This window comes from Centropristis striata, chromosome 16 (assembly GCF_030273125.1).
Source record: "Centropristis striata isolate RG_2023a ecotype Rhode Island chromosome 16, C.striata_1.0, whole genome shotgun sequence".
NCBI classification, from domain to species: domain Eukaryota; kingdom Metazoa; phylum Chordata; class Actinopteri; order Perciformes; family Serranidae; genus Centropristis; species Centropristis striata.
The window spans coordinates 9,922,956-9,938,068 of NC_081532.1; the positions used below are offsets into that span (position 1 = coordinate 9,922,956).

The 15,113-nt window shown below is 41.4% G+C and overlaps 1 protein-coding gene across 1 annotated transcript in view; it reads left to right on the plus strand.

Annotated features, from left to right (window-relative positions):
• The window catches only part of ttbk2a (tau tubulin kinase 2a), a 28,386-nt gene extending 13,977 nt beyond the window's left edge, over positions 1 to 14,409 (plus strand). The window contains exons 7-16 of the mRNA XM_059353248.1: positions 88 to 153; positions 246 to 338; positions 444 to 569; positions 1,097 to 1,254; positions 1,396 to 1,603; positions 2,297 to 2,520; positions 3,211 to 3,766; positions 5,388 to 5,726; positions 6,505 to 7,472; positions 8,218 to 14,409. Coding sequence (XP_059209231.1) covers positions 88 to 153; positions 246 to 338; positions 444 to 569; positions 1,097 to 1,254; positions 1,396 to 1,603; positions 2,297 to 2,520; positions 3,211 to 3,766; positions 5,388 to 5,726; positions 6,505 to 7,472; positions 8,218 to 8,665 — 3,186 coding nt within the window. The 3' untranslated portion in view covers positions 8,666 to 14,409. The remainder of the gene's footprint in view (positions 1 to 87; positions 154 to 245; positions 339 to 443; positions 570 to 1,096; positions 1,255 to 1,395; positions 1,604 to 2,296; positions 2,521 to 3,210; positions 3,767 to 5,387; positions 5,727 to 6,504; positions 7,473 to 8,217) is intronic.
• Positions 14,410 to 15,113: the final 704 nt, after the last annotated feature.

A 15,113-nucleotide genomic window follows, 5' to 3' on the forward strand; every position in this document is an offset into this window, starting at 1 on the left:
CTGCAATTGTAAGTGATTAATAGAGGTTAGATGAAAAATTGGTGACTATATATACACTTCATGTCTGTTTCTGTCTTTCTTTGTCAGCCCCGTCCAGTAGCAGGGTTCAGAGGAACAGTCCGCTATGCGTCTGTCAATGCACACAAGAATAAGGTCAGCGTCTGTCTTCCCTGTTCTATAACTCATGATTTATCAGATATTATTTATCAGAGTAATATTAACTGAACTGTGGTGTAATCCTGCAGGAGATGGGTCGTCACGATGATCTATGGTCTCTCTTCTACATGCTGGTGGAGTTTCTAGTCGGTCAGTTGCCATGGAGGAAGATCAAGGACAAGGTAAGGATAACCAGTAATCGTCGTCCTTCACGGAAAGTAAACAGCCGCATCCAGGCAGCTGTGAGTGATGAGATGTGACAGGAGTGTGTGTGTGTTTGTTCCCAGGAACATGTGGGGAAGCTGAAGGATACTTACGACCATCGTCTGATGCTCAAACACCTGCCGGCAGAGTTTGGTGTCTTCTTGGAACACATATCCAACCTCGACTACTTCACCAAGCCGGACTACCAGGTGACACCATGTAGTTTTAATACAGAGTGAAGTTTTTTCTGCAAACATAGGAGTACTGTTTTCAGCAAATGATCATATATTTTTTCTTCTGCTTTTTGTTTTCAGTGCATGTACATCTTCAATAGTAAAAGTTGGTTTCATGTGTTTCAGTTGCCAGTAATATGGGGCCATAGAAATAAAATGAATATATAAATATTAGAAGATAATAATAATAATAATACTAATAATAATAATAATAACAATAACAATAACAACAACAATAATAATAATAATAATTATTATTATTATTATTATTATTGTTATTATTATTATTATTATTATTACAATTATAAAATTAAATACAAATAGAAAAACAATAATAATAATTCATAAATATTAGGGAAAAAAAATAGAATAAATCTAAATAAAAATAGTTGCATTTCTTTAAGCAAGCGTTAAAAAAATCTATTTTCTGTGGATTTCTGTGCAATCTTACTGAATAAAAACTTTCAAAAAAGGTCACATTTTGTATTTTTTTGTTGTTACAGCTGCTGATGTCAGTGTTTGACAACAGCATGAAAACCTACAATGTTGTGGAGAATGACCCTTATGACTGGGAGCGGACCGGCACTGATGGCACTTTAACGATTAGTGCCAGTGCCACGACACCGCAGCATCACACCCGCCTCACTCCGGCACACATGGGGTATGTTTGATTGAAATGAAAAACACTTTTAGTTGAGGTAATCTGGAGTTACTTGTATTAAATAGCAGTGGTTTGAATTCCACACATGACTCTTTTATAGCCTCAGACACTCATTGGTATTTGTGCTTTCTGTTGTTCTAGTATGGCGAACGCCTCCCTGATCCCCGGCGACCTGATGAGGGAAAACACAGATGAGGTTCTGCAGGACGAGCAGCTCAGCGACGTGGAGAACAACCCCGCTCCGGACCGCCTGCCGGGCTCTCCCCTCCACCCGCACCGCAACCAGGAGGCTGACGTCTGGGAGGAGCTGGACCGCAACCGTAACCGCATCAGGACGGCAGTCTGGAAGGTAGACCACAGCTTTATCACCTCAAGCACCCTCAGAGAATTGATACCTCTACAGGCAAAACACTTTGTTTGTAATGCACTGGGCTTTTTTAGATTTTGTTCATTTTTGTTCATCATTCGTAGCCTGATTTATAGAGCATTTTATTGAAAAAAATGTTTATTTTTTATTGTTTTTTTCATAAAATCAGATATCCAAAATTTCCTTTGTAAAAACCTTTGACTCCAATATGTCAACAAAAGAACAGAATTTTGAATCTGGCGTTCATATTTATGTTCTAGAAATGTGCGCAATTGATCACATATTTAATAAGAAAGGGCCTAATATGCATACTTTAACATAACATTTCTGGAAACTTGTAAAACAAAAAATAATTGTGTTAATGTAACTGGGGAAGTTTCATGGTGATATTGTCGGGACTAACAGGTATTGTGCACGTTGGACTCATGGTACCTCGTGTGAGGTTACTTTGAGTAAATCAATTCATATCCTTTATTATAATTAATGATTATTTATGACAATTATTAATAATTCTGATAGCCTTCTAAACACCCTTTTGAATGCAATCGTTGTACAGGGCCGAGGCATATGAAAACCCCAGCAATATTTTTTCGTTAATTTTTCACGCTATTCACCTGTAGGGTTGATATCCACCTGTATTTTAGTCACTAACAAAAAATGAATTGGTTTCTGTAGGCAGCGACAGAGGAGGAACACAGCAATAACCACGGCAACCACGGACACCAGAGCCCGTACGCTGGGCCGAGCCTGGGTTCTCCAGTTAAACTGCAGTCTGAGGTGGCGGCTTCAGACCGTGACGGCCCCCTGCTGAGGAAGCTCCGCAACATTCATAGCTTTGAACTGGAGAGGAGGCTCGGCCTGGAGTCCAAGCCCAGTCCAGAGCGCTTCCTGGAGACCGGGTATGTCTGTCAGGTTACAGATTCATCTATGTTAAAGCAAGGAACTTTCATTTTGTGCTGATTTTGCTCACCCCCAGCTGGCGAGCATGTGCATTTGTTGCGAAGTGAATGAAGGAAAGACGCAACTTATTTTTTATACTTTTTTAAAGCTGTTTGCAGGATGCATAGCTATAATGAAATGTATTTATTTATGAATATGTGAGATTAATAACTGTGATATGAAACAGAAACAGAGTAAACTTTGTTTAAGTCACCAATGTAGCTATATATTGATGTGGAACCACGTCCCAGGATGTATTTACCACATCCAATATCAGTGCCGTCAAAACATTTTTAGCAATTATTTTAAAATATTAACACATTAAAAAAAACAAATGCAGAGACCACAGTTGGTTGGGCTAGGGTTAGGGGTTCTGTCAACTATTGTCTTTATCTCTTTGCTCAGCCATATCCACAAAATATAACTTTTAAAATATAATTCTCTTAAGAATAATCTCCTCCTGCTTCCTTTTAACTAGCTAACGTGCTTGAAAAAAATGTAAATATAGTGTATATATAGTCTCTTCTGGTTTGCATGCCAGAAAAAGTTTAATAACAAGTTAAAAACTCCTTTTAGGTGCTTTAACATCTTTTTTCCCGTGAGAATAGAGCCAAGAGTAGATTGTTTGCATCTGTCTTGTGTCTGTTCAGCTCAGGGAAGCAGCAGCTCGGCTCCCAGCAGCAAGAGAAGGAGGCTGACGGAGCTGCAATCATCCCAGTCACTCAGGGTCAAGCTGAGCCTGCCGGGGAGCGTCCTGATCGGGTCTGGCACTACGACGAGGAGTTCTTGTCTGGTGGTGGTTCTCCTAAGCCGGCATCCTGTGGATCTCTGGAGCATGGAGAGGGGGCAGCCAGCAGCGGGGGCTTTGTGGCCCTCAATCTGAGCTCTGGGAGGCAGGACGTTGACTCGAGGGAGTGGGTAATGGTGGAGCGGCCCAGTGGCTCTCCAGAAGCTAAGGTTACCACCAGCCCCTCGGAGGAGGAGGAGGAGCCAGAGGTGCTCCAGCCAGGGGAGGATCAGTCTCCTGGATGGGGAAAGGGCTGCCCAAGCCCAAACTCTGGCAAAGCTAAGCAAGAAAGCATGACTTCCTCCAAGGGAAGTGCAAAAGTGAACAAGTTGGAGCTTAGCGTGGGCCCTGCCGGGGCCCTGCCCCCCGTCACTCCTACCAGCCCGGCTGAAGCCCTGGCTGAGGGAGTTCTCACTCAGGTAAGCCCTTTTCATTTGAAGGCCATTTCACAACATGGCATACATGATACTGACTGTAGTCAGCATTTTACGAAGTTAAAAAGCTGTACAGAGTCAGAGTTTTAGCTTTAAAATCATACAACAGTCAGATTTCCACCAGCTGCATCTTGCTGTAGTTTGAAGCTAAATGTTACTGCTTTACGTTTTCCTGCTTATTCGCTTGTGTTTATGTGTTAGAAAATAAGATATCTGTGTCACAGCTTTTTATCAGATCACAGCATGGGGTGGGGGAAGAGAGCTGATGGCCTTGAGATGCTCTTTGATTTGCAGTAGATATCATGCATAATTTTATCTTATTTGCAGACATTTGCCATGTGTTTTGGTTTCATTTACAAATTTAGTAATTTATTCGCAAAATATGCTTTGGTTTCAGTTTAAATTCCTATTTTGCTCCTTTACTTTTTTTTACTCTTCAACCAACCCACAGAAATCCTGCTCAGTCTACAAGTTCAACATTTAACATGATTTTTGAGCAGCTTCTTTTCACTACAAGAGGAAATAACTGTCGCCTCATTCTCTCCTACGACCAGAACAGTGGCCTCCAAAAGTTGATAATGTACACGTCCTTCCCAAAAATCTACCCACCTCGCCTCTGTCCTCCTTCCTTAACCTTAGCTCAACCCCTTATCTTTATATTCCTTCTGTCCCTTTACCAGTTCAAACACAAATACAAAATTTTAAATGTCCTTTCCACATTCATAGCATGTCCCACATTGTCCCGCACAAACACTCCATAGACTAAAAATAGTGGATGGAGTCTCCCATTGTTTTTTTGGCTCTGGTTTGGAGCTTCAAGTTCGGCATTTGATTGTTTAGCTTTTCTGTAAGTCGCTTTGGTTAAAAGCGTCTGCTAAATGACTAAATATAAATGTAAATTCATATTTTTTTTGGAACCAGTGCATGTGCAGAATGGGTTGGGAGCTGAAATTACGCTACTTGATCAGTAAATGCTAGCGCTACTTAGCTAACTTGGCGACTATAGTTCTTAAAAATGAACAGCCGACTCCTTACAGTGTCCTTAGAAGACATTTTAAGCCACTGAAATGTTCTATTTCACTTTGATGAACTGAAAGCACACTGTGAAAGGATAAAAGCTCTAAAACCAAAACACAGTGTGATGTAGTAGCAACCTGTCACTCATAACGCTGCTTTATTGTCCATTTCCCTCTAAATGGGATCATAATTTGCAAATTGAACATGATGCTGCATTGAAGATGACTTGAAACTAGAGATTGAGATCATAAACTAATCAGGAAAATATTAAAGTAATAAATCATGTGAGAATTCAAGTTTCCCATTCTTCTATGCAATTGGACTTCTTTTTGCAACCAGTGGAGTCGCCCCCTGCTGATCATCAGGAGTAATGCAGGTTTATGGCACTTCCACATTGGCTTCACTTTTTCCCGGTTGCAACATCCTCTCTGTCCCCCGTTTGGTTTGTTGGGATTTGGTCACCTGACAAATCGCGCACACATCCCGACCTCACAGCACTTCCACCACACCTCCTCCATCTTCTCACTCCCTCACCGTCTCACAACCCCTCCTCTCTCCACCTCCCGCTTCTCTCCTTCCCCTCTCTTAGCTCCCCACCTCTCCTCCATCCCTGCCTGAGGAGGTCGTGATCCGGACATCCAGCCCCATCCCTCTGCGCTCTCCCAGCCCTCACACACTCCTGACCACCTTGTCGGACCCGTTGCACCTGCGCCAGCCGCCGGGCATGAGGCGCAGCCTGTCCGTCGACCCGCAGCAGCAGGAGCGCCCCTCCTCTTCCTCCTCCTGCCACGCCTCCCTTCCACTACCAACAAACCCCGCCCCCGGCACCCGCTCACCCAGTCGCAGGAAACTGCCGGCCATCCCGCCGGGTGCTGCCAACGCCAAGTTTCCCTCTGTCATACGCATCACTCGTGCACAGCTTCAGCAGGTGATGATCCCATCACAATCTCGTAAAAAAAACCCTCCATTCAGCTTCCTCTAAAAAACCAAACCCCGCCTTTTTGTTCTTGTTTTTTTTTCGTTTTTTTGTTTAAGTTGCTTTTTTTGGCTTCTTTGTTCAGTTGGCTTGCTTATTGTGTTGTTGTCAGGCAGCTCTCTCCAGAAACCATGAGGGGCATTGTGCAGGCCAGACAGAGCATGGGTCAGATGTGTCCTTGTGTCTGGACATGTGTCCTTGTGATCTGAATAGGGGGTGTGTGTTTGTCTGATTGTGGCATGTGTGTTTGGAATGTCGAGTCATGACTACAGGTTGCATGGTCTCTTTTGTTTCAGATCGTCTTTGTCCTCTCTATCTTTCTCTTTCTCTCTCTCTCCCTGTATTTGTTCCTCACCCTCTCTTCGCTGAAGCCCCCTGCGAAGTTGCGTGAACGTTTCCTGTCCTACTTGCTGGTTTAGTACTCACAGCTTGACTGACACTGCCATAGCACTTTGTGTGTTTCGGTCTGATAATGGTAGCTATGGTATTGCATGCTGTTGCCAAACTAATCACCATTTATTACCCCATATTATAAATTCTTCTCTTTTCACACATCTGCATCAGGCTCTTGCTACAGAACTACAGCACAACTCGACATGTTGTAGTCTATCAGCAACATGCCTTTGACAATTAGAATATTTTTCCCATTTTTAGTACGGCTGATTTTCTTAAATAACACCTGTGTGTTTTTCTCTTCCCTCCCGTGTCTCCACCTCCCCCTCCCCTCCAGTTGACAGCTCAGCGTCCCTCTGGGCTGTCCTCCCAGTCAGGATCAGACAGTGCTCCACAGTGCCTCCTGCTGGAGAGGCGTGGTGAAGCTGAAGCTGATGCTCAGCAGGCTCAGGAGCGCACAGCGGACATCAGCTCCCCCCAGGACCATGAGCCCCCCCATGCAGGGACACCCACAGACCCTCTGGCTGAGATGCTGCTTAATGGAGACACCAGAGCTCAAAGCCCTACGCCACACCGTACATCTTCCCCACGCTCCCCCCGCTCTCCACACACGCCTCCCCTGCGCTCGCCTTCCTCTCCACGCTCTCCTCGCTCTCCCCACTCCCCTCGCAGCCCTTTGTTTACCAACGGCCACCTCTCCCCTCCTGTGAACAGCCAAAGGGATTTCAATAACGGAGCTTTCCCGAAGCTGAAAGACCCTGAGAATGATTCTGGCTCGACCCCCTGTGCCACAGAGCTTCAGCTAAGGGATGAGGGGAGCAGAGAAGTGAACCCAGATCAGACTAAAAGACCCGCCTCCTCTCCGGCTGCCTCCCGTAAGGACCCGAGCCGGAGGCAAAGTCGCATCCCAGTCCTAGAGCCCTCCAGCCTGCTGGAGCTCCCTCCTGCAGGGTCTGCTAAGGAGAAACTCCTGCAGAAGAAAGCTAACCACCAGGGCCCCGTCCCCTCTCCCACCGCCTCACCGTCCCTCTCTGACCGCCGCGGCCCCATGGTGGCCTCCCTCGCCAGGGACCCTCTGTCCTCCACCTCTGATCGCTCTCAGGAAGAGGACTCTCTAATGGGCTCCCGTTCTGACCGCCAGGGAGATGATGCTCCCTCTCTCTCCTCCTCCTCCAGCCCTCTGTCGCGCAAGAGCCGGATCCCTCGTCCCGTTCATTCAGCTTCCTCTGCTGAGCAGCTGGCTGCCCAATTTCTGCCGCGCCCGCCTCCTGGAAAGCCACCTTGTCGCCCCACAGCGGAGGGCAGGTAATGTGTTGATCTGAATCGTTGCTTTCATGAATGGAAACGTTTATATTTGACCGAACCATTATTGTGCTCAAACGTATGATAAACAGCATGAAAAGATAGCAGGAATAAGTAAAATACACCTGAACTGATTTTGTTGATTGATTTTGTGATTAATACCTCATGTCTGTATGCTAAATATGATTTAGCCTTTTCGCCAGCTATATTCATCTATTGTAAATTAGGATCACACAACACAATGTCTGCAACCAGCTTTGTGTGGAAATACTTAAAAGGATTGAACAATGAAGATATAAAGTGTGTGCTCTATAATATGGAACCAAAGGATGACTTTGAAAACAACAAATTACTTGCTTTTACAAATTTTGTTTATTTATATAATTAAAAATGGTCAAATATCCCTTCCATGAGGCTGTTCTCAGCAGACAGATCACAGGCAATATCATATTCCTTGCAACTATAGTGAAATTTGAGATGTATGTGAAGTTTATGTTATGTTTGCTGACATGTTGATTGACACAAATGTTGTTCTTTTGCCTTAATAATTATTAACACCATGGAATAATACACTAAAGCAGTCAGGTTGGGTGAATACATATGACCAATGCATTTTGACTGTAGCTGAACCTCAAAAACAAGTTTTAATTTCAATTTCTGTTTCTGCTCCCTGCACAGAAAATGTCTTGTTTTAAATATATGATTTGGTTATTATTCATAACCCGCTCTGCTTTTTGTACCCACTCAGGCTTCGGCGTTACCGCATCCGAGCTGGCAGCAACAGTGACTCAGACCTGCTGACCTGCCTTGCTCAGCTGATGCACGGTTCCCGCGGCTCGCCCCTTCACCACCGCTCCTCCGCCCAGCACGGGGGCTCCAGGATGGGCATCTGCAGCCTGACGAGCTCTCCGCACCACCACCGCAGCTCCAGCGCCTCCCCACGCAGCTCCTCCTCCCTGCAGCGCTCCGTCAGCTCCTCGCCCTCCCGCCACGAGCACCGTGGCGGCGGGGGAGGGGGCTGCCTGGGCCGCAGCCGCTCGCCCCCCAGCTTCTCCGGCTCGCCACCTCCACGCCGCTTCTACCCACACCACCAGGATTCGTGCTGCAGCCGCCAGGCTCGCACGGGCCCTTTCCACCTGTCCAGGGGAAAAGTCTGCAGCCGAGAGGGCAAGTGCTCCAGCAAGCTGGGCAGATAGTCGCCCACCGGGTTGGGCTGCCACAGCAGAGGATGGGAAGACTCTTATTCTGATAGGGTAGACCGCAGTCAGGATAAAAGCCTGAGTCTTCCTGTTTAAGTTTCCCCCTTTTTCGCTGTAAGTCTGAACCTTGAACTTGTCTTGCTGTTTCCCAATGTTCTCTTCTCTCCCTATATTTGCACACAGGGTTTGTTTATTTATGTGCCCAGCCTTAAAGAGGTACTCCAGCGATTGAGTTACGCTTTTTCCATAAAGTTGGGAGACTTGTAAGCAACAGATTTGAGGAAAGAATGATCAAAATCTGTGAGCAGAATCCTGACTTTTAGTCGGTTAGGCTCCAAAAAGCTGGTTCCTTCATTCCCATAATGCAACTCAATAGCATAACACCATGTCCTAACTGAATGTGATGCAACAATATCAGTTTGGTTGCATTGTTTTCTATTGGAATGTCCTCACTGGTCACAGTCTGATGCAGCAGATACAAACCTTGTGTGTAAAATCTCTGGAGTTCCCCTTTAAGACGTATTAGACAACCGACACTGACATGTCGGGGTCCTCGTTTTATTTATAGTATCATGTTGTAGAGCAAAATAGCCTGGCTGCAAAATTAAACAGTGATTTCCCATTGCAGGCAGACCTAAAACATTTAAATCAATAGTTAGTTGGGCCAGTGGGCACATAAATAAATCCTGTTTACTCATCTTCATGCATCCTGCACCACAGTATAATATAACTTATTTATCCCTGGTAATAATGCACTTGGATTATACTGATGGAATATCAGTATAGCTGATCACAACTTTATTAAATATTGGCCTGGGGTTGACCTCAGTTAATCTCCTCTGCATTCGGAGATTGCAGGCAGGGTATGATATTTACTTTATGCTATATGTGAATGCATAAAGCCAGAATTTGTGTACAGTTGTATTTATTGAGATATTTATTTTGATGCTTAGCGACGCTTACGACTCCTCTTCTTCTTCTGTGTGATAGTGGATGTATGGTTTTGTGTCTCTCATATTTAAATGTTTAAATCGAAGGGATTGCTCCAAAGTGACCCTTTTATACAATCAATCATGTCAAGTGCGTGAGGACACACACCTTTTTGTGCCTACTGTGTTGCCGTTAAGAGGGAATCAAAACGTCCCTCTGACTGGAGGGATTACAGGTTGTGGTAGCTGTTCAGTAGTAGCAGTAATAGGAAGCAACACAAGGTGCATTACTGACGAGTAATGTTCAGACACAGATGTTTGTCTCAGCGTGTGCCTTGGCACTTTGGGCAGCTTGAGGATTCACTTTGTTTGTAATTAGACAAAAAAAAACAAGGAGCCAAAAACAGACTTGTGCCAGCGGTTATAAGACGACCCTTTTCGCCAGTATTCTTTTAGAAAAGGTAGCAACACAGATGTTTGTAAATCAAACACAATTTGAGCAACAGCTGACTTGAGTAGCTTTTATTTATAATAACAAAATGGAAGTATTTAGGGATGGGAATTGAGAAGATGTTATTGATGCCAATGTAGTTACTGATTCAGCTTATTGGTTTGGTTCTTTATCGTATCCCTTATTGATCCCTGATCACTTTTTTGTGCAGGGAAAAAAGGCTTACGCAGGTTTTCAGTGTCAATGCAGCTAAGTCTGAACACAGTGTAGCAACATCTGCCTGTCTTCACCTATGAATGGATGAAATTAATATGAATATTTGGATAGCATTTGTTTTTATCCATTAAAAACAGTACACATAACACAACGATATGAAGACACGACAGTAAATGCTCAAAATAAAGAAGAAAAGGAGAGATAATTTGACAAAAAAATATATAAATATATAAATAATGAGACAAAATAAAAGTACTAGGATCCCTTCAGTAATTCATATAATCAGAATAGTACTACTGATAAATTAAGAAACAGAAATATACATATGATATGGAATCCCTATGTAATTCACTGGAGTACATTTTTTTCCCCATTTCATCTTATTTTGTGCTCATTATGGTTTGTAGCAATTATTTTTTTTCCAAAAGGTATTGGCTTTGCAATGTATTTTCGAAGGAAACTTAAATTGAGAGGAGTTATTGTGTGAATTTTTTACACAACAAAATAATTAATAAAAATTAAATATTTATTAATGAGGGATGATTTCCATCCAGTACCCCCAAACACAACTTCTAAAGAATTTAATTCCCCAAATCATTTAGGTTTTCTTATTCAAAGAAAAAAAATGCAGTGTAGATGCACAAGTGTGAAGTCACTGTTTTGTAATGTGCAACTGCCAAAAAAACATGCCTGCATTGACAAAAACAAATGTTAAGATTAAAGCCATACCATTCCGATGGATCAGATCATTTGGAGCAAGTTCTCAATTCCCATCCTATTTCTAGGTAAAACCCTTCTTAACTGCCCTGTAAACCAGGTCAGTGTTGGAGATAAAACATTGAAAAAAATGTGAATTTCAGACCTCAAAAAACATTTTGTCAAATGTTATTAAAAATGGAGGCCATATGTAAATATATTTCTCACACCAAAATGATGTTCCATGCTTCCATGTGCAAGAATGTTTAGGTTTTTTTTGCTCCTCCTGCTCCGGAGAATGTCTTTTATACAACGACATACAGTATGTTTGTGCACAAGGGAAAGGAATCAGAGTATTGTTTGTGTTTGATTTAGTTAGGATTCCTCACTGAAATCTCCTCCACAACCTCCTCCTCCCACTCCTCTGCTTGTAAGATACTGTAAGATAACTCCAGCTTCCTTCCAATGCTACTCTTTGCATGCTCAACAGAGAAAACACGACTACTGAGTAAAAAGCTGCATAGCACTTCCCATCACACGGCATCTATCTTGTGAAGATTTTAACCTAGCAGTGACTTCATTACCTTTCTGATCTATATATTTTCTCCGACCCATCTTGATATTCTTTCACTATTCCTCTTCCCACCTGATGTATGGCGAGTTTTTTCTGCGCTTATGCACTGACTTGGGATGATTGTGTTGCTGAAATATGAGAGACTGTATTTTTTACTAGTGCAACTAGCTGACATGATGCACAAAAGCGAAAAAGGAGAATAGACTTTGCTGCATTTTAAGCACTTGTATTATAGGAAACATCAGTTGAAAGAAATGGCCATCAGGCCTCTAATAAGACATATACAGAAGCCCTGAGATGCAAGTGAGAAAAATAATTCTGGTGATCCATTTTCTAAGACTAATCTAAAATATTTTCTCTCCTCTGTTTGTGACTTAAGAATAGGTAAAATGCATAAAGTAGTGAATGATAATTATTATAGAAATAACTCATTTTTTTCATCTGTTTGAATTTATTTTTACTTTTTACTTTTGGTTGTCAGTTTTGGTGCAAATCAAGTTTTGTCAGGTGAATGTTTGTTGTTGTAATACTCATTTTGGCCACATGAGGTCGAAAGTGCACCTCTACTACATTTTCTGAATAGGACTTAAACCATTTATTCTTATGCTTATTTTTTTTCTCCTTGCACTCCTAAATCAAGGTGCTTGTATTGAGTTATTTTGAGTTAGTTAAGTGTCATGTCGTTAGAAGATTAGCAGCAAAGAAATTTGTTTTACAGTTCAGGTTTCTTGTTGATCTTTAAGTCTGAAAATGTATTAAATTCACTTATTGAAAAATAAGGCCTAAATTGGTATAAAATGTCTTAAATCAATCATTCAAAAAAAAATCTTAAACACTAAAACATTATGATTTAGCAAGATTTATGAAAAATAATTCTGTTTCCTTTTCACCAGTTCTAGTCAGGCACATTGGAGAGAAAATAATTTAGATCAGACATAAAAACATGGATCGCCCATAGACTGAAGGAAAAAGTGGACATAGTCACTTGCCATCTTGGTTTATAGCTGTTGCCATATTGGTAAACTACTGCTAGCTAGCTAGCTTGATTAGCAAGGGACAATCCAATCCGACAAACTGACTCTTTAGTATCGTTTAGTCCAGACGAACATTGAAAAAGACATTTTAAGTGACCAAAAGACCAAAACACACAGTACACTGTTAGTGACCTGTTAATCACAAGGTAGCCGCACCCTAAAGCATACCCTGCTTATGTCCATTTTACTATAAATATGTCTATAATTTACAAAATGCAAATCATGCAAATGAAAATCATTGAAGAACACTTGACACTAGTGACCATAAACTCATTAAGAAAATGTTTACTGAGATAATAAATCAATACATACAAACAGACTTCTTTTTGCAACCAGTGGAGTCGCCCCCTGCTGGCCATAACAAAGAATGCAGGTTAAAGGCACTTCAACATTGGCTTCGCTTTTCCATTTTTTCCCCCTACTTGCCTCTCAGGGCTTCAGTCGAAAAAGCTGCACACATGAACGAAGAAAAAAAATCACTTTGCCAAATATTTTGATAGATTTTGCAGATGTGGTTTGATTTGTGATGCGATAACAAACATGGGAGCGCGCAGAGACTGAATGGGCACATTGCTTTGTAGATATATAAAGTGTGCTGTTTCATGCAGATCTTGCAGATACCTACGCGAGCCTCACAGAGCAGCTATGATGACTCATCCTGAAGGCAGACAGCGTTCAGTCAGTCAGTCGCCTTAATGTCTCCTCTCTGCCCCTCTGTGCATAGCGAGGGATGACTGAGCCTTGTCTGTGCTGGAGATCATTCCACTATTTGGGCCAAGCCAAGCCTTCCTGTCACTTATCTCTTGTGTGTAAACGGCATGTGCTACCATGCCTGTCAGCGTGGTCAATATATATCACCACTGAAATCTCAGACTCTTGTGCTTACAAAGCTGTGCTTTTTCCAGAGAGAGGTCCCTGTTTTTCTGTGAGAATGCGTGGGCCCATTTATCGATCGACTGCTGGAAATGGAAAAAAAAAATCAGGGTTGCAGCATTAAAGGTGTGTTTGTTAGTGTGATGACTGTATGCTCTCAAACAACGACGTGTAATTTCTACCTGTCGCCAGCAATCAATCTTTGAATCCTCCCTCTTTCGACTCTCACAGATTTCAAGCTTTCAGAGTTCAGAACGCTGTTGTGCAGACTTTTAATATATACCTGTAAAATATAAAGTAATTATTTAAATAAAATAATTATTGTAAAACCATAACTTATACGCTAACAGGCTTCTGTGAAACGGAGGAATAGACACTAAACAGTGCTGCTGGTTTTAAAAGATAATCAGATTTCTTCTCATGTTTATTTTAAAGTATTATTGCACATGAGTGGTGTGAAGTTGTAGTACTAGTGTTACCTTCCAGAAGAGATTTCCTTTGTCACTTTTTAAAGTGGTCTGCTAATAGAAAGTGTCATATTTATAGTAGCTTGCCGGGTATTTGTGGTTACAGATATCCAAAGGCCAACAGAACAAACCCAGCTGTTTTTATTTTATTTTGAAAGGTGAAACTAATGAAAGCTTTGGTGTGCACTGGTACACTTCTCATGTCATAACATCAGATTACTTGTTAGTAACTTATAAATACTTGACAGAAATTATTTATTGTGACTTTTGCTAATTTGCCCATCCATCATTTTGACTTCAATTGTCAGGATTTTTTAATGGTTGATATTTTTGTGTTGTAATGTACGTCATGGTTTTGAAATGTTACTGTACAGTCTCAAGGAAAGAATGTAACAAGTGGGAGTTTTGCATTGTATATAACTGTAATTATTTATGTTTATTCTATCATTTGTATCATATCAATGCCTTGTACAGTGTTTCTTTTTCTTTTTTGTTTTAAAATTATTTTGTATTTTATTTTTATAAACTGGTTATAAATAAAATACTCATTCCGCATGCAGACAGAATCTTGTGAAAGGTTTCCATTTCTTTAACCTGGAATTTTGACAATTGAGAGAGGACACAAAGGTTATATATATATATATATATATATATATATATATATATATATATATATATATATATATATATATATATATATATACATGCCTTTGTGACTTAAGCAAGATATGGTAACACTTTATGTTGAATGTGTCTACACAAGAGTCACACAAGCCTGTTAGAAACATGACATGACAAGTATCATGAGCATTAATGTTGCTTCAAAATGTCATTAATGTTCATGACACATCCCATGTCATGTTTATGACACGCTCATGTCACTCTTATGTAGACACCTTAGAGTAAAGTGTTACCAATATAAGTGTCAACAATAAAACACTGAAAAACTAAACTGATAACAAAACAATCTACCTCTAGCTCTTCTTTGCTGGGTTCTTATCTGATATCTTCCTATGAATGTGGCAAATTGTCAAAGAAGTGATGATCTTAAAGGGGTAAAATCAACTGAGGATGTAGGCGATTTTACCATAGGTGGCCGGCGTCATGAGGAGATGATTTAGGCAAAAAAAAAATTTTTGACAAAAAATGATTTAGGCGATTATTTTAACAGTGTGACGATTATTATTATTATATTATTTATATAG